The sequence below is a fragment of the Dama dama genome, chromosome 20 (assembly GCF_033118175.1).
Source record: "Dama dama isolate Ldn47 chromosome 20, ASM3311817v1, whole genome shotgun sequence".
Lineage (NCBI taxonomy): Eukaryota > Metazoa > Chordata > Mammalia > Artiodactyla > Cervidae > Dama > Dama dama.
Window position 1 is genome coordinate 11208691 of NC_083700.1, and position 18358 is coordinate 11227048.

At 54.2% G+C, this 18358-nt stretch overlaps 1 protein-coding gene across 1 annotated transcript; it reads left to right on the top strand.

Moving 5' to 3' along the window:
- Window positions 1-9592: 9592 nt before the first annotated feature.
- On the top strand, window positions 9593-16603 carry IGSF8 (immunoglobulin superfamily member 8). Its single transcript, XM_061120407.1, has 7 exons — window positions 9593-9821; window positions 12803-13180; window positions 13961-14422; window positions 14713-15120; window positions 15332-15745; window positions 16066-16196; window positions 16344-16603. The coding sequence occupies exons 1-6, from the start codon at window positions 9761-9763 to the stop codon at window positions 16179-16181; spliced, it is 1839 nt and encodes a 612-aa protein (XP_060976390.1). The 5' UTR covers window positions 9593-9760; the 3' UTR covers window positions 16182-16196; window positions 16344-16603.
- Window positions 16604-18358: the final 1755 nt, after the last annotated feature.

The following is an 18358-nucleotide window of genomic DNA, read 5'->3' on the forward strand; positions in this document are numbered from 1 at the left end:
AGCCTGGGTGGATCTTTTACGGACCAGACGGGAAGCTCTCCACTCCCCGAGATATACCCCTCCTCTGCCGCACGTGCGCGCGCTGCGTGTCTGTGCATCGCTCCGTTGGCGACGTGAAGTCATTCTGTAAGAAGCCTCTCTGTGTTTCTGTGGGTACACGCGTGCGTCTCTATGTGTGATGCGCCTCTGCCTGCGGTTTGCTCTCCTCCCCCAGGTTTCCAGGTTACATAAGCAACTGAGGGGCTACTCAGGCCTGGGCAGTGGGCTCCCCCTACTGGTGGCCTCTGGAACTGACAGCCTGGGGAGGCCTGCCCAGTCCGCCTTGACTGCCTGCCCTTAGCTTCTTCTGAGCCCCAAGCCCTGGGGTGCTTCCACAGCATGCCCATTAAAAAAAATTCAATTAGAGTAGAGTTGATTTACAATGTTGTGTGGAGTTTCTGCTATATAGCAAAGTGAATCAATCCAAGTGAATAAGTGTACATATATCCACTCTATTTTAGACTTTTTCCCCCATATAGGTCATTACAGAGTATTAAGTACAGTTCCCTGTGCTATACAGTAGGGCCTTAACAGTTACCTATTTCCAATCGGTATTTGTTCAGTGAAAAGTTTATAGGGTGGAGAGGCTTGGGAAGACAGTGGGGGTATAGGAAGATTTTTTTTTTTTAAGCTTTTAAAAAGTCAATGTTTATTTATTCCTTTTAAAATACTTGGGAGACTTTAAAAAGGTCCAAAGTCCTAAGGATGTACAGGTTTCAGATAAGATGAAAGTTTGGTGCTGTTGATATCTCTGTTGCTTAAGCCTAAATTTTAACCTGTTCAATTCTATACTTCCGTGATTCTTCCACTTAGGGTGTAGTAAATTCCTGTGACTTTCAGTAGACTTCATAAAAAAATGACCACTCGGAGAGCAGTGGGAAAAATAGCAGCAGTAACAATCACGGTCACTGCCTGGGGGCTTTTGGACAGATAGGCCTGAACTTGTTACACCTTAGCCCCTTAAAAGCTGTATGGCCTAGGGCAAAATGCCTAACCCCTCTGAGCCTCAGGTTTCTCTTCTGTTAAAGGACACCATCTGTCACAACATACTGTAAAGACTGTAAGTAACATCGAAAAGGGCCTTAGGATGCAGGCATCCGTGAAAATGAACAAAGGAGACCTAAGTCAAAATGGAACCAGGATGCCATGGAGGGAGAGCTCTCATGCCTTCATCGCTCACCTCAGCTTACAGATCCCAGCATCAAGAAGGAAGTCTTCCTTTTGACTCAGCAACAAGCTGTCCACTGCTAGGAGCCAATAAAAATTCCCTGCCCACAGCCTCTTCCTCCCTTATGATTTCCTCCTGTGTGTGTGCGCGTGCTCAGTCATGTCTGACTCTTTGCAAGCCTATGGACCATAGCCTGCCAGGCTCCTCTGTCCATGGGGTTCTCCAGGCAAGAATACTGGAGTGGGTTGCCACATCCTCCTCCAGGGGATCTTCCCGACCCAGATCCAGGGATCGAACTTGAGTCTCCTGCATCTCCTGCATTGCGGCTGGATTCTTCACCCACTGAGCCACCTGGGAAGCCCTCCATTTCTTCCTAAAACCTGGTAAAACTTAAGTTTCCCTTTGTCTCTTTGGATTTGCCTGTGGTTCATCATAGTTTGCATGACCCGAACTGCAATTCCTGTGCTATTCACTGATAAAGTTAATTTGATTAGCTTAAGACCTTGTTGTTTCATGGGGAAGGAAATGGCAAACCCACTCCAGTATTCTTGCCTGGAGAATTCCATGGACAGAGGAGCCTGATGGGCTACAGTCCACGGGGTCGCAGAGTCCAATACGACTGAGCAACTAACACACTTTTCATTCATTTTTAAGGTCAACGTTTCACAGTGACCATTAAGGGACCCAAAGGAGATGAGCCCTCTGGAACAGCGTGCTCTCTGCTCCGGTGAGCTGTCTTCTTCCTTGTGGTTCACAAGTTTCTTCTCAGATATGAGCTCCCTCTTTTTGGTTGAATTCTCTGACTTCATTCAGGATCTGGTTTTTTTTTTTTTTGTCCTTTTCGTGAGTACTTTTTCTTTTTTTTTTTTCCTGAACTTTTAAATTAAGATTATGGTATCCCAGTCCTCTAAACACTCTGAGGATGGCCCGTCCTTTGGGACCCTGGCCCCTTCTGTGTTTAAAAACTATGGTCCCTCCGCGTATGCATTTTCAATCTAATGGACTGACCTAACCAAAGATAATTTAGCACTTCAATGGCCATGATGGCGAAGTTTCAATCTCCCCAGTTTGTTTCTCTCAGAACGAAACTTGAGGATTGTGGCTCCAAAATACAACAAACTGAATGGCATGCTTATCTCAGTTGACATCTTATTTATTTATTTAGGCTGCACTGGGTCTTCGTGGCAGCTCATGGAGGCTAGTTGTGGCGAGCAGGTCTCCTTTCTAGCTCAGGGGCACAGGCCTCTCATTGCGGTGGCGTGCCTTATTGCAGAGCAGAGGCCTCTCATTCCGGCGGCTTGCCTTATTGCAGAGCACAGGCCTTTCATTGCAGCCGCGTGCCTTATTGCAGGGCACAGGCTCTAGGGCACACAGGCTCAGCAGTTGTGGTGCATGGGGTTAGTTGCCCCAAAGTATGTGGGCTCTTCGCTGACCAGGGATCACATTTGTGTCCCCAGCATTGACAGGTGGGTTCTTAACCACTGGACCACCGGGAAAGCCCTCAGTTGACGTCTTGAGGCTTTACAAAATAACCTTTCTAAACTGACTGAGGTGAATAAACCATTACAGGAAGATGAAAAGGCATTGGAAGACCCCGCCCTCTTCCTCTACTGCATGTACCCCACGTCCTTTGTACCCACCACATTCTCATTCCATCCCTCTCACTGGATTTCCCTGTTACTCCAAGCCTCACTCTTTCTTACTTTCTCCTCGTCGGAACCTCTTAGAACCTGCTCCTTTAAAACCAGTCCCTCTGAGGGTCCCAATGCTAAGCCCCTAATTTCCCAGGTCTTCTAGCCTAAGGCCCAACTACAGCCATAGTCAAGGATTTTCTTAGAGCTACTGAAGATCCTTATAGATTTCACAGAGGTATTTAATATAGTTATCTAGACTTACCAATCAGGTTCCTCAGATTTATGCCAGCTAGTTCACATGCTTGTTGGCAAAGGCCAAGCCCAATACTAAATGAACCCAGCTAATTGGAGCAACCCCCCAAAATCTCTAGAACTGCAAACGAGAGACCTGCCCCCTGCCTCATAGAGTCACACTCACCAGTTGCTAGATGGCTTCACCTGGCAACCTCCCAAACTTGTTAACTGGAATAAGATTCAGGCTTACACTCAGAAACCAATGAATCTATGCACATCTTTGTGAAAGTGTTAGTCGCTAAGTGGTGTCTGACTCTTTGCGATCCCATGGACTGGAGCCCGCCAAGCTTGTGTGTCCATGGTATTTCCTAGACAAGAACACTAGAGTGGATTGCCATTTCCTTCTCCAGGGGATCTTCCCTACCCAGAGATGGAAGTCAGGTCTCCTGCATTGCAGGAGAATTCTTTATCAGCTGAGCTACCAGGGAAGCCCCTCTTTAGAGTTAACACCAAATGTTTTTGAGATTTTTGGTCTACCTCTGGATGTTGAATCCATTTGGGTAGCCTTCAACTCTGTGTTCATCAATAGGCTAAACCAGGATCTTTCTCTCTTGGTGAAGTGAACCAGAACAGAACAGGAAACCATGTCTATTCCAGAAGTAAACTGGCAAACCGATTAACCTGCACCCTGGATGATTATAGTAAGAAAAAGACCATTAAAATCCCTAATCTCCAGCTTCAACAGATGGAGGCCTTTAAGTAAAACTCCTCCTGGCCTGTCATTGTTTTAAGAAGCCAGGACATTGAAAAAAAGACTGCTATAAACTAAACACTTCAGGAGTCTTCAGTCACCCAACCAACCTTTCCAGAGTCTTCCTACATCCCAATGATGGGACTTAAGAAATCACAGGGGCTTTCCCCAACCCTTCTCCAGACTGGAAATGAATTTCTACTGGAGCTACTATTAAACAGTAGCTTCAGAATGCTTCAGAATGAGAAACTGTTTCAAGTAGTGGGGTACTCTAATAAACTTTAACAAGTCAAGAAAAAATTGAATAAAAAATGCTTAAACAAACAAACAAAAAAATGCTTAAACAGTCTACTGATGACAAAGTGAAGGAGCAGGTTGACATGCTGTTTAAAGTGTTACATATTGTGAATTTTAACACCAGTATGCAGGCTTTAATGTTGCTTTCCCAAGTAATGAATTCTTAGCAGATGATATCAGAGCAATATTATGCAGCATTGCATAGGAAGATGTTGGATTCAGGGCTGATGTTTATTCCTAAAATACAATCCAGGAAAATATGCCCTCACTCCTTCCAGGCACTTTAAATTGCCTGATGGACCATTTGAGATTTGGACAATGGATTTCATATAGCTACCCTAATCTCACAGGTATAAATACGTCTTGGCAATGGTTTGCATGTTTTCTTATTGGACTGAAGCTTTTCCATGTAGATAGACTTCTGACTCCTCAGTGGCTAAGATCCTATTGGAAAAGATCATTCCTACCTGAGGGAACCACCCCCAAACTTCCTAGTACTGGGGAACTCACTTTACTGGTCAAGTGCAACAAGAAGTCTGTGCTGTTTGACCAGTTCTACAACATTTTCACTGCACTTTTCCCCAGTCTTCAGGACTAGTCAAATGCACCAACGGCATCATCAAAACCCAATAGGAGGGGCTTCCCTGGTGGCTCAGTGGTAAAGAAACTGCCTGCCAATGTAGGAGACACAGGTTTGATCCCTGGTCTGGGAAGATCCCACATACCTAGGAGCAGCTAAGCCCATGCGCCACAACTATTGAAGCCCTCTCGCCCCAGAGCTCGTGCTCTGCAACTAGAGAAACCATGGCAATGAAAAACCCACACACCGTAACTAGAGTAGCGCCCCAAACTAGAGAAAAGCCCATGCAGCAATGAAGACCCAGTACAGCCAAAAATGAATAAGTTTTAAAAAATTAAAAAAAAAAAAACAACCCAGTAGGAGGGCTTCCCCGGTGGCTCCCGTCCTGCCGATGCAGGAGACATGGGTGTGGTCCCTGGTCTGGGAGGATCCCACGTTCTGCAAAGCAGCCAAGCCTGTGCACCACAACGATTGAGCCTGTGCTTTAGAGTCTGGGAGCCACAGCTACTGAGCCCGAACACCCTAGGGCCCTTGATCTGCAACAAGAAGCCACTGCAATGGGAAGCCCATGCACTGCAACGAGAGAGTAGCCCCTGTTTGCCACAAGTAGAAAAAGCCCATGCAGCAATGAAGTCCCAGAACAGCCAATAATAAATAAATAAATTTAAAAAGAAAAAAGAAAAAATTTGTAGAGACCTCTGGCCAAAAGCATTGCCATTGGTTCTTCTGAACCTTAGGGACACTCCTTTTGGAACCCACAAGTTATATTTAACCATATATTAAAACAATAATGGCATGCTCCTGGGGCATGAAGACCTTGAGCACCATACTTTACAACCTAGAGAATTTGTCTACCGGAAAAGACATCTCCAGAAAGACTCTCTTCAACCCCACTGGAAAGGCCACTATCAAGTGGCCTTAACCAACCCTTGTGCCATGAAACTGCCAAGGAATAGGCTCTTGGATCCATGTGTCACAGATAAAGAAAGCACCAAACCCTGACTGGACCTACACCCCAGCTGGTGACCTAAAAGTAAAGATTTTCAAGAACTGAAGCGTACAATAGATGAAGGAAACAGCTTTCCCAATATGACTAGCCTGTACATCTTTTCCCTACTGTTACTTCTTGCCTTATCTTCTCCCTCTCTTTCTTGGAAAGACAATGCTCTTACCCATACTTCCCAATCCATTGCCAAAGAGGAAAAACTTTCCAATTGTCAGATTTGTACCAGAAACCTCAGTATGTCCATGACAGTGGTGACCCTCTAGTATTATCTTAAGTCTCATTGCTGTAACAAAATAAGCCCCCCCCCCCTTTTTTTGCAGCCTTTAGTGATGAAATCTACAGAACAGAATGGTTTCTCCCTAAATATCCCCCAAACACACTGACTCTTGGCTCTAAAGGACCAATTGACAAATTCCAGCTCGTGGCACTATTAATAAGTTTACGTGCACCACCTGCCTTTAGCTTTGTCTGTGGTAAATGAAACTCTCAATGAGTCTGTGAATATTTGGACAGCTGGTAAATGGGAGGCCAGAGTTTATTGGGATATTTCATCATCCCTCTTAATATCTATAATAAATCTGAAGCTTCCTACTGATTTTCCCCATTAAACCTTCACAAGCATCTCAAGTGGAAGCTACGTGGGCCATACATGACTCTGGGCCCACCCCCTTAGCAAGAGCCTATCCCTCTTGGGTCAAAATGCCAATGAGCATACAAATATAAATCTCTCCCTAGTTAGGAGAGCTAGCTGATTCTGCAGCCTAACAATGATCACTTGAATTCCTGGCTAAAGTAGTTGTAAATAATCAATAGCCTTGACTCCAAACAAGGTGGCATTAGCAGATACCACCTGTTGCCCATGGATAAATGCCTCTGGAGAAGGAGAAAGTCATCTATACAAGATCGGGAAGAAGTATACTTGCTATTTGTCAGTTGACTACTTTAGGGTCATGATTTAAATGCATCATACAAACAAAGCCACTTTTAATTTTGCTTTGTATAATTTAAAAATTTTGCAACTGTTGCCTGTCCAACCTCTGCAGAGACAAAGCACCAAATAGAATGTTGACTCAACACGACACTTTCAAGGAAATATTTTGATCAAAAGGGGAAAATATGAAAATGAACAAAGGAAACCTAAAGTCCAAATAGAGTCAGGAAGCCATGAAGAGAGGGCTCTTATAGATATAACTCTCACTATAGCTTACAGATCCCAAACAGAAAAATCAGTTTCCTTCTGACTCAGCAATGACAAGCTGTTCACCACTTGCAGAAAATGAAAAAGAGATCTGCCCCCTCACTTCCTCCTTAAAATGAAAGCTCCTCCTTATGAAAGCTGAGCTTCTCTTTGTCTTCTCCAAATGCCTATGGTTCAGCATAGTTTGTGTCTCTTGAATTGTAATTCCTCTGCTATTCCTGGATAAACTCATTTTTGTAGCTTAAGACCTTGTTATCTTTAAGATCAACATGTCCCATAAATTGCATCTATGATGATAATGATGTTTGGCAACATCTCTCATCTCTCAAGCATCAGAAAGGCATCATGTCCACTCTATGCCCAAATAAAGGGAATGTGGCTTTTCTCCAAAAGCTTCCCGACACATTTCACTTTTCACATAACTCAGTCTGGCCTGTGGATGCATTTAGATAAACTGAGTCTGGAGATATCAGGCTGTAGATATGATAAAGTGTGAGGGGAAAGGCACCCTGCTGCCCTATTCTTGGGGCAGAACTGGAAGTATTGAGAGGGGAGGGCTGGACCTCTGATTCCCTCAGTGGTCCCCAGGATTCTGCCTCAGAATTTCTCCACTCTCTCTAGGGTTCCTGATGTGGTTTCAACTGAGCACCTCCTCTGCTCTAGACTCTATGCCAGACTCCGAGAAGACAAAGCCAAGGAAGGTCATCTGGCCTGTGCCACTTCCCCTCTCTGGGCCTCCATCTCCTCCTCTGTAAAAGGGAGTAAGGAGTGAAAGGAAGGGTTGCGGGGAGTGAGTGGGAACAGATGAAAGTCTGAGGATGAAGGTGCTAGATGAGCTTTGGGGTCACCCCCTATGGACGGCCACTCTGATAGCCTTAGCTTAGCAGACCTGGTTGTCCCTTTTCCTGGTCTGGCCCCACCCTTCCTGTTCCTCCCCACTTCCCACATTCTCCACTGTACAGAAAGAGACAGAGTACCTGGGAAAGATGACTTTTTCACTCTCCCACCTCTGGGCAGGCTCCACCCCTCCCACTGCAGTTATTGCTGCTGTTCAGTCGCTTAGTCGAGTCCGACTCTTTGCAACTCCACGGACCTGCAGTGTGCCAGGCTTCCCTGTCCTTCATTATCTTCCAGAGTTTGCTCAAACTTATTTCCATTGAGTTGATGATGCCATCCAACCATTTCGTCCTCTGTTGTCCCCTTCTCCTCCTGCCCTCCATCTTTCCCAGCAACAGGGTCTTTTCCAATGAGTTGGCTCTTCGCATCAGGTGGCCAAAGTATTGGAGTGTCAGCTTCAGCATCAGTCCTTCCAAAGAATATTCAGGGTTGATTCCCTCTAGGATTGACTGGTTTGATCTCTTTGCTGTCCAAGGGACTGTCAAGCATCTTATCCAGCACCCATTTCTCCTCACTGGAACTAGAGACTCCTTCACCTAAACCCCAGGATCACCCCCTCTTTAGGTCTGAACTAAATCTCTTAACAAACGGTTTAAACAATTTACCCCTCCCCCATCTCCGATTTCGGAGACGGCAATGGCACCCCACTCCAGTACTCTTGCCTGGAAAATCCCATGTACACAGGAACCTGGTAGGCTGCAGTCCATGGGGTCGCTAAGAGTCGGACACGACTGAGCGACTTCACTTTCACTTTTCACTTTCATGCATTGGAGAAGGAAATGGCAACCCACTCCAGTGTTCTTGCCTGGAGAATCCCAGGGACGGGGGAGCCCGGTGGGCTGCCGTCTGTGGGGTCGCACAGAGTCGGACACGGCTGAAGCGACTTAGCAGCAGCAGCAGCAGCATCTCCTATTTAATGTATTCTGTGCCAAACACTTTCTGTACATTATCTCAATTGTCACAAAAATCCTTTGGGGTGGATGTCATCCATTTCAATTTGCCAACAAGAAAAGTAGAAGGATGTTAAGCAACTTGACCAGGATTGCCCGCCAGGAAGTGACGGCACCCAGACGGCCCAGCCTCCTAACTCTTTTTCTCTTGTTCTGCCCCGAGGGGGTGGCAAACAGGTCATCAGTGACCCAGTGGAGCCCGGTAGCGCCCTTCAGCTCAGATCCTCCTAGTTCCGCAAGGCCTAGATCCCGCCCTTTCCCGTTTCAGCAGGATTTGCGGCGAGGCTTAGAGGTCCAGAGCAAACAGCCAGGTTCTAAGAGCGAAGGCACAGCCACCTCGCTCATCCCGGGGCCCTAGCATCTAACGCTCAGAGAAAACCCGGAAGGAGCAGGGCACCTGTGCTCTCTGCGGAGCTTGTGGGGACTTGGCCAAGCTCCGGTGCCTCCCGCCCGCGGACCGGGGCCGGGGCGGAGCTAGGGCTCAGGGGGGCGTGCCTGGGCCGGTCTGGGCCGGCCTGGGCGGAGCCGAGTACCCGAGCCGCACCCGAGCTGGGCCTAGGCTGAGGTCGGGGTGGAGACTGGGGCAGGCGGAGCCGGGGCCGAGGTCCAGAACCCCGTCGGGACAAACCCGGGGACCGAGCGGGGCCAGGGTCGGAAGGGGTTGGGGCGGAGTTGCGGACCGGGGCGGGGCCAGACAGGGGCCAGCAGCCTAGGGCCGGGGCGGGGCCTGGGCAAGGCTGGGCGGGGTCGGGGCGAGGCGGGGCGGGAACGGTCTTCCTAGTAGCCTAGGCGGGAGGGAAAGCAGTAGGAGGTGGCGAGGAGGAGGGAAGAGGGAGGAGGGAAGAGGGCGGGGACTTGGCTGCTCCCGCTTAGCTCAGCTCCGCTCCGCGCACCCACGCCTCGCAGCTCCGCTTCGTGACCCCCACCCGGGCATGCGCCCCCCGAACCCCTGGTCACCCAGAGCCCACGCCGCCCCCCAGAGCCTTCCCAGAGCCGGCTGTGCAGGATGGGCGCCCTCGGTCCCAAGTTGCCGCCGCCGCTGCCGCTGCCGCTGCTGTTAATGCTGGGTAAGCCCGGCCCCTCGCCCCGGCTCCCAGCCCCGCCCGGCAGGTGCCTGCTATGTGTTGTTCAGCCCTGCCGTCTCCCCAGCATTTTGGAGCCCCTGGTAGCCCCTTCTCTCTCAGCGGCGCCTCCAGCCTTCCCGGGCCTGGCGCCCAGCTGCCCTCTGTGGCCGCCGGCCTAGCCAGTCTTGGGGGTGGGGTGAGGCTCCCCGGTTCTAGGCCCTAGGCTGGGACACAGTGCGGACCCACCAGAGTGCGGTCCGCAGGGACCGCCAGGCCTCCGGGGGCCGGGTCCCGCTTCCCTGCTGGCACACTCAGGTCCTGGGGGCGCTGCGACTCCTGTCTGCCTCACGCTCAGCTTCAGGCCCGGCCTTAGGTACCCGCCCTGCGTGGGCAGTGCCTGGCCATCTTCATAATCGCCCGAGTTGGCTGGAGGCCCAGGGGCCCGTTCTGCCCACGATCTTTTGAAGTAAGTCTCCCCTAATTGCACCCCCCTCTCCAACTTCATTATCTGACATCTCAGTCTCACCCTGGACCGGGTCTCTCAGATAGCACTGTCTCTGTAGCCTCCCACCAGCTGTCACACCCCCTTAGTCCCAGCCTCCCTGCCTCAGGAGAAACCAGGCTCCCTGGAGACTGATGCTGAGGTCCCCAAGCACACCGTGTCTGTTGTGGTGGGTGTTCGCGGTGGGCTGTCTGGACCACTGCTGCGTGGATGCATGAGGGCAGTGACAACGGCGATGTTTGGGGTGTGAACTGGGGGGCTCCCTGCAGGGCTGGCCTGGGGAGGAGGATGGGACAGTGACTGCCTACACAGACTCAGGAGACTGCAGCCCTTGAAATCGGAACACAGGGCTGCGAGGGGGTGGCTTTGGTGCCCGGATTTGGAGCTGCCATCATTAAGGCAGAGGCTGACGTAGCCCCGGCCGCCTGTTTCCAGACCAGTGCTCCATCTCAGAGCCAAGTGGCCTCCCTGTGCTGCATAGGTCCCCGGGCCCTGTGGGACTAGAATGAGTCCTCTCCTTGGGGCCCCAGCTGGGAGGCAGGAGGACATACAGAGGAGGGAGCTCTGGGCCCCGGTTACCTAGCACTGGGCCTCTTTTCCCCAGTGGGCAGCGTGGCGCAGAGAGGAGCCCAGGGTAAGTGTGGTGCAGAGAGATAAGAGAGTCTGTGGGATCTGAGTGCCCTGGATGTGGACACTTACTCTCATTTTGAAGGTGAGGAAAATGAAATAACTTGCCCCAGAGAACACATCAAGTGAGTGTTGGGGCTTGGATTTGAACCCACACCAGAGAGACCTGAAGCAGGTCTCTTTGCTCTCCTTTCCTTCTCTGCTAACACAGAGGAGGGGGCCTGGCTGGGGAGAGAGCTGCCTGGCAGCTGGTTTCCCAAGGCGGTGAGGGTGACTTTCCCATGGGGATCTCCGAGCATCAGCAGTTGTGGAGCCGGGAAGATGGGAGGGGGCCCTCCTGAGCAGAGTCTGCCCTGAGGCCAGGGAAGGTGTCAGCTCCATCACGCTGATTATGAAACGCCCTGGGGCAGGGCCCTTCTGAGTCACAGGCTCTCTCCCTGTCAGAGTGGAAGCTTCTAGCTCTCCTCCAGTGTAGCGTGGAAGGAGCTAGTCCACACAGTACAGCCGGGGATGGGCATGGGGCTGGAACTCGACTTCCACCTCCCAGCCTGTGCTGTAACCGAGCGACCACGAGTTCTCCCCATGACTCAGCCGCAGGGAGAAGACAGTTATGGGGAGGGCTTCTGGAAGACTGTCTGACTACAGACTAGGTGTTTTCCTCCCGCCCCTGCAGAAAGGCTGGGGTAGGCCCCTGGAGTGATGCTCTGCTGGGTGAGGCCATTGCCCTCAGGCCGCTCCTTGTCTGTCCCCATTGCCTCCCTGGCTTTGTCCCTCTGCAGGGGCACGTGGGGGCCAGCCAAGGATAGGAGGAACTTGGCCAAGACATTCTACTTCTCATACCTTACCTTTCTCATCTGTAAGATGGAGGTAGAGAGTTGACCCAGCCCTCCTTGTGTCCTGAGATTCTGTGGTTTGGGGCTGTGGAAAGACAGAAGGAGAGAAGAGCTGAGCCCTCCAAGGCCACAAGGCTACTCTTTGAGGGCAGGCTAGGGGTGAGGATGGGGTGAAGAAGAGTTTGGGCCTCTCTGAGGAGAGAAAGATGGGAGGGGACAACCCTGGGGGGCGGGTGGAAAGGGAGCAGTATGTAAATGAAGCATGCTATATGCAAATTAATGCTTTTGTTTAGGCAGTGGTGGGGTCGGGTGGGGGGAGGACTGTGTGTCAGCTGGGCCTTCGGGAAGGTTGGCAGGCACGGGTGGGGGAGGGGAGCCTCTGCCCCCAGAGCCCAGGGCAGAGGCTGGTTCTTGCCCCGTGAGCCTCAGCTGCCTCGGCAGCCCCAGGGGGCGGAGAAGCAGTGAGCTCATGACACAGCTGGAGACGGGGGAGGGATGGTGTGGTGAGAACTGACTGGGCCTGTACCCTCTCCTGCCCCGCCAGTGGCTCCATTGTCTGGAGTCCCCTGGCCCAGGTGACACAGCTGGGCCAACCAGCCCTTCTGATCAAAGTTTTTCCAGCTCCTTTTAAACAAAGGAGGGGTCTCAGGATCCCTTAGCTAGAAGGCTCAGCTGGTCCGCAGACAGGAGAGTGGGGTAACAAGGGGAGGGTACAGCTGGAATCAAGGAATGGTTAAATCAGAAAGCAGACACACTCCTTGCACTTAGGTGCTCTGCTCTGGCCTGCCAGGAACAGGGATGTTTCTGGGTTCTGAGGCTCACCTGGCTGTCTCCCACCACCTCCTTGAGACTCAGGTGTCTTACCTCCCAGCCTCCTTTCCTGATTCTCAGAATGGGGCCCGAGCTGTACACCGAGTTTCCTCAGGTTTCCTTTCCTTTCACAAGCAGGCAGCAAGGATGATGTGGGTGCTGGGGGGATGCAGTGAGGACCCAGGCATCCCTGACTTCGTCCTTCCCCATAGGAATTGGGTGCTGTGCCCGGGAAGTGCTGGTCCCTCAGGGGCCTCTGTACCGCGTGGCTGGCACCGCCATCTCCATCTCCTGCAATGTCAGTGGCTATGAGGGTTCTGCCCAGCAGGACTTCGAGTGGTTCCTATACAGGCCTGAGGCCCCAGAGGCCGCCCTGGGCATCATCAGCACCAGGGACGCCCGGTTCTCCTATGCCATCTTTGGGCCCCGAGTGGCAGCTGGTGACGTTCAGGTGCAGCGTCTGCAGGGCGATGCCGTGGTGCTCAAGATCTCCCGCCTGCAGGCCCAGGATGCTGGCATTTACGAATGCTACACACCCTCCACTGATGCCCGCTACCTGGGCAGCTACAGCGGCAAAGTGGAACTGAGAGGTACTGGGCCCTGAGAGGGGGTGGGGCCACAGTCTCCCAAAAGGCAGAAAGTCAGGGCTGGCAGGAACTTAAGAGGAACTTGAGGTCCAAGGAGTTCCCCTCATTTGACTTTGTGCACATTAGTGACTGGCCTGGGACTCTAACCCAGAACTCTTCATTCCAGTCCACTGCTCTTATTGAGGAGAGCATGGCAACCCACTCCAGTCTTCTTGCCTGGAGAGTCCTCGTCCTCGTGGACAGAGGAGCCTGGCGGGCTACAGTCCATGGGGTCACACAGGGTCAGACATGACTGAGTGAATAAGCACAGCTCCTGGGAGAGGGGAAGTGTCCTGAAGCTTTCCACTCCCTGGTAGGGTAGGGAGCCCCATAGTGTGAACAGACTCCGTTCCTGGAGCTTTCAGGATCCAGATCTCGGGGAGGAGGGGGAATGTAGGGGCAGGGTAGGACAGGGGAGACCATGTGACTTTCTTGCTCTCTTAAGTTTCTTTGTCTTCCGAAAAGGAAGACAGAGCCACTCTGCTGAGTATTTCAAACAGGGGTCAGCCTCAAACATAAGGGTGAGTAGGCGATGGGCTGGTTCTATGAAACTCAGCAAGTATTTATTGTGTGCCTGTTGTGTGCCCAGCACTGTGCTTGGCACCGCTGGGTTACAGAAGGAATGATACAACACGAAGTCTCTGCCTTCTAGGATCTCACGGTCTATTTAGGGAAATAAGTTGTAGGTAGAAAACAGCTCACACAGGTCCACAGCACCCCCCTCACTCCACCTGCTCTCTCCAGTTCTTCCAGACTTGCTGCAGGTGTCTGCGAGCCCCCCGGGGCCCCGAGGCCGCCAGGCCCCGACGTCACCCCCTCGCCTCACAGTGCATGAGGGGCAGGAGCTGGCACTGGGCTGCCTGGCGAGGACCAGCACGCAGAAGCACACGCACCTGGCCGTGTCCTTTGGGCGAGCCGTGCCTGAGGCGCCTGTGGGGCGAGCGACTCTGCAGGAAGTGGTGGGGCTGCGGCCCGACCTGGCGGTGGACGCCGGGGTGCCCTACGCTGCGCGGCTGGCGGCCGGGGAGCTGCGGCTGGACAAGGAGGGGTCCGAGCGGTACCGCATGGTGCTGGGCGGTGCCCAGGCGGACGACGCGGGCACCTACCACTGCACTGCTGCCGAGTGGATTCAGGATCCGGATGGCAGCTGGGCCCAGATCGCAGAGAAGAGGGCTGTGCTGGCGCACGTGGACGTTCAGACGCTGGGTGAGTGCCCGGGGTCCCCCGGTGCCAGCTGGGAGCCAGAGTATCTCAGGGACACTAGAGGGCCATGGTCCGAGACCTGGGAGCCCCCCTTCCCTCCAGTGAGCAGTCTCGTTAGCATTGCTTCCCCTTAGCATCGGTACCCGTGATGGGCTTTCTCTGCTCAGAAATAGGTGTGGAGACGGGAGGGCCACGGCTGAGGGCCCCTGGGTGGAGGAGACGGGTGGAAGTTTCCTGCTGTCAGGGAGGACCCTCTGCTGGCTCCCTGACACCCCTTCCCCGCTGTGTTTCAGCCAGCCAGCTGGCGGTGACGGTCGGGCCTGGTGAGCGTCGGATCGGCCCCGGGGAGCCCTTGGAGCTTCTGTGCAACGTCTCGGGGGCCCTGCCCCCTCCAGGCCGTCACGCCGCGTACTCCGTGGGCTGGGAGATGGCACCAGCAGGGGCACCGGGGCCCGGCCGCCTGGTGGCCCAGTTGGACACGGAGGGAGTGGGCAGCCTGGGCCCCGGCTACGAGGGCCGGCACATTGCCATGGAGAAGGTGGCTTCCCGAACCTATCGGCTACGGCTGGAGGCTGCCCGGCCTGGGGACGCGGGCACCTACCGCTGCCTAGCCAAGGCCTACGTCCGAGGGTCTGGGGCCCGGCTTCGCGAAGCCGCCAGTGCCCGCTCCCGGCCCCTCCCCGTGCACGTCCGGGAAGAAGGTGAGAGGGGCAGGCTGGGCCCTGGGCAGGACTCGGGGTCTGTAGAACCTTCCGTGTGTTTCTGTGCTCTCCCTCTCCATCAGCTGCCTCCACGTCTGTCTCACACTCCTCTTCTAGGATTGTGGGAACAATGAGTTTCTGGGGGGTCGCTTGGACAGGGGTCCTGACCCCATGTGCCCTGACCTTTCACCTTCTGACCTCTGTTGTGCAGGTGTGGTGCTGGAGGCTGTGGCCTGGCTGGCGGGAGGCGCCGTGTACCGCGGGGAGACGGCCTCCCTGCTCTGCAACATCTCTGTGCGGGGCGGCCCCCCTGGGCTGCGGCTTGCTGCCAGCTGGTGGGTGGAGCGGCCGGAGGAGGGCGAGCTGAGCTCTGCCCCGGCCCAGCTGGTGGGCGGGGTGGGCCAGGATGGCGTGGCGGAGCTGGGGGTCCGGCCTGGTGGAGGCCCTGTCAGCGTGGAGCTGGTGGGGCCCCGAAGCCATCGGCTGAGGCTGCACGGCTTGGGGCCTGAGGACGAGGGTGTGTACCACTGCGCCCCCAGCGCCTGGGTGCAGCACGCCGACTACAGCTGGTACCAGGCGGGCAGTGCCCGCTCGGGGCCTGTCACCGTCTACCCATACACACATGGTGAGTGACGGCCGCGCTCCTCCTCGCTCAGGCCTCCCCCCATCCCCTGCTCTCGTCCTCTCCTTCGCATCTGATCCTCCCACTAGCTGTCCCTCTGGTCCCTCTTTCTGCTCCAAAAGTCCAGCTTTTGGCCTCCAGCTGCTGCGGTGTCCTGGTGGTGGGTGCTGGCTTCAGTGCAGAGAGGGCAGGGAGCCGGCAGAAGACTGTGTGGGGGAGGAGCTGGTGTGGACAGCTTGACAGAAGGTGCTGGCAAACGGGCGGGGCTGTGGGTGGAGAGCAGTGACACCCCAGGCTGAGCAGCGCCGTCCTCTCTCACCCAGCCCTGGACACTCTGTTTGTGCCCCTGCTGGTGGGCGCAGGGGTTGCCCTGGTCATCGGAGCCACCATCCTCGGCTCCATCACCTGCTGTTTCATGAAGAGGCTGCGGAAACGGTGATTCCTCACACCCCAGGTGAGGGGTGAGAACCCCCAGCCCTGTCTTCCCCAATCCTCCCTCCCTGGTCCTACTCAGCCCTCTCAGCTCTGCGGGACCCTGGCGAGGGCCAGGAGGGAGTCACGCTCTCCCTAGCCCCCTCTTCACGCCCTCCTGTTCTTGCAGGTGTGACTGTCTTCCAGCCCAGCTGCAAGCCTGCCTCTGGTGTCTGAATACCCTCTCCCTCTGCCTGCTCTCCCTTTAATTTATTTGACTGACTCCCACCCAGAGTAGGGGACGTGGCCCCCCACCCCCGACTCCTTCCTTCCCAAGCTCCTCCCTCTGGTCTTCTGTTCATGATCTCATACCCAGCCCAAAGGGAGGCAGTCCCCTGTCCTAGAATTAGTTTTTCTAAAATGTGAATAAACTTGTTTTATAAAATCCGGGCTGGCTGTGTCTTCCCTGCCGTGGGGGCTGGGACGGGTGGCAGGGAGGCTGCTGGGGGCTGACAGCCTCTTCTGGACAACCCGGGCCGCTCTTCCCCTACAAACACCATCTGGCCTCCGTGGGCCATGCCACCCACCCCAGGAGGGGACATCTGGGTCCCATCTGCTGTCCGAGCTGTCAGCGCAGAGCCGATTCCTGTTGGGATTCTTGCTGGGGGCAAAAAGGGAGGAAGTGGGGTGAGTTCCAGCTGAGCACAGCCTCCGCCCCAGACTTCTCCCAGGTTGCGGGGCAGGGGCTTCCAGGGCCCAGCGCCCCCTTTGCTGAGTTCCTGGGCCACTCCACAATCTCAGTCTCTTGGTCAGGCTCATCTTGGACCTGCCTCCTCCCCCCAGGCCCTGGGGCCTCAGCCTTTCCCTCCTGATCTTCATTATCCGGTCTGACAGCAGCAGAATGGAAGCCCCAGAACACAGCCGCCTGGTGGCGGGAGGACAGCACTCAGAGGAGCCCCCAAAACCCCCTGCTCCTGGCTGCCGCCCCCCACCCCTCCCGCGCCCTTGGGGCTCCCTAAATTTGTCTCTGCCTAAGGATTCTCTGATCTCTTTCAACTCAGTGATTTAAACGTTTATTGAGCATTACCAGTTTGCCAAGTGTTGTTTTTACAGATGGGGAAACTGAGGCCCAGAAAAGTGACGCGACTTGCCCGGAGTCATAGAACGAAGTAGTGACAGCGTCAGGACTGGAACCCAGGTCTCCAGACTCCCCGCACTGCACACAGTGGGGCCCCGAGTGGTGGCTCAGTGTGAGGAGAGGGGTGGCAGGGTCTTGGCGCCTTCCATCCAGCCTCAGTTCTCTGCAGTGGCTTCATTTTTAGTGGATGAACTACCGTGTGAGCAAGTGTGGACACCAACAGTCCCCTCCCTTCTATCCAGACTCCAGCTGTTTCAGCAAACTGAACCAAAAGCGCACCCCATTCCATCCCCCAGCATTTATTTTTTTGCGAACGACTGATACCAGGGTGCAGGGACCTCATCTTTGACTGATGGTGACCCAGGTGACCCTGATCTGAGGCAAAGACGTCCTCTCTGAGCTGGTATGGCTCTGTCCTGCTTCTAGGAGGCACGGCAGCTTACAGGACCCCAGCTTCTCAGCCTGGAATGCAGCGCACTGGGGTGCTCCCCACCCCAAGGAGTTCAGACTTTTATTAAAGTTCAGGAGTGGGATGCAGCCAGGGCCAAGGGCTGGGGTTCAACGCTGGGGATGGTGTGCTTGCGTGTGCATACACGCCTCTCCCACCCACAGGTCCCCCCACCTCTGCCCCTTCTTGACTCGCTGCTCCTCTTCCTTCATCACCCTGGGATGGAGGGCCTCCCTGGTGACTGGGATGAGGCCAGGAAGGGGGTGCACGTGGCATGGGAACTTGTCTGCAGGGGCTCCTGTCCCAGCTGGGCAAACGGCAGGCCACATCCAGATATTTGGACTCTCGCGGCTCTCTCACACCTCCCACGTTTAAGCCTACTTCAAGTCCCACAAGGGATTCCATCCTCTGTCACTGACACCCTTCCTCTTCCAGTTCCCATTGCCTCCCCAGGACCCCCCTGAAGCCCTCCCAGCTGCTTTGCTCTCTCTATTATGCCTACTCATCTTCACCAAACCCCATCTCTAGCTTGTTGCCGCCCCATTTTCACTGACGGGTGAGTCCCTGGGTCCAGAGTTAAACTCTTCAGCCTGGATTTCAGGGTCCCCTTTCCCCCCAC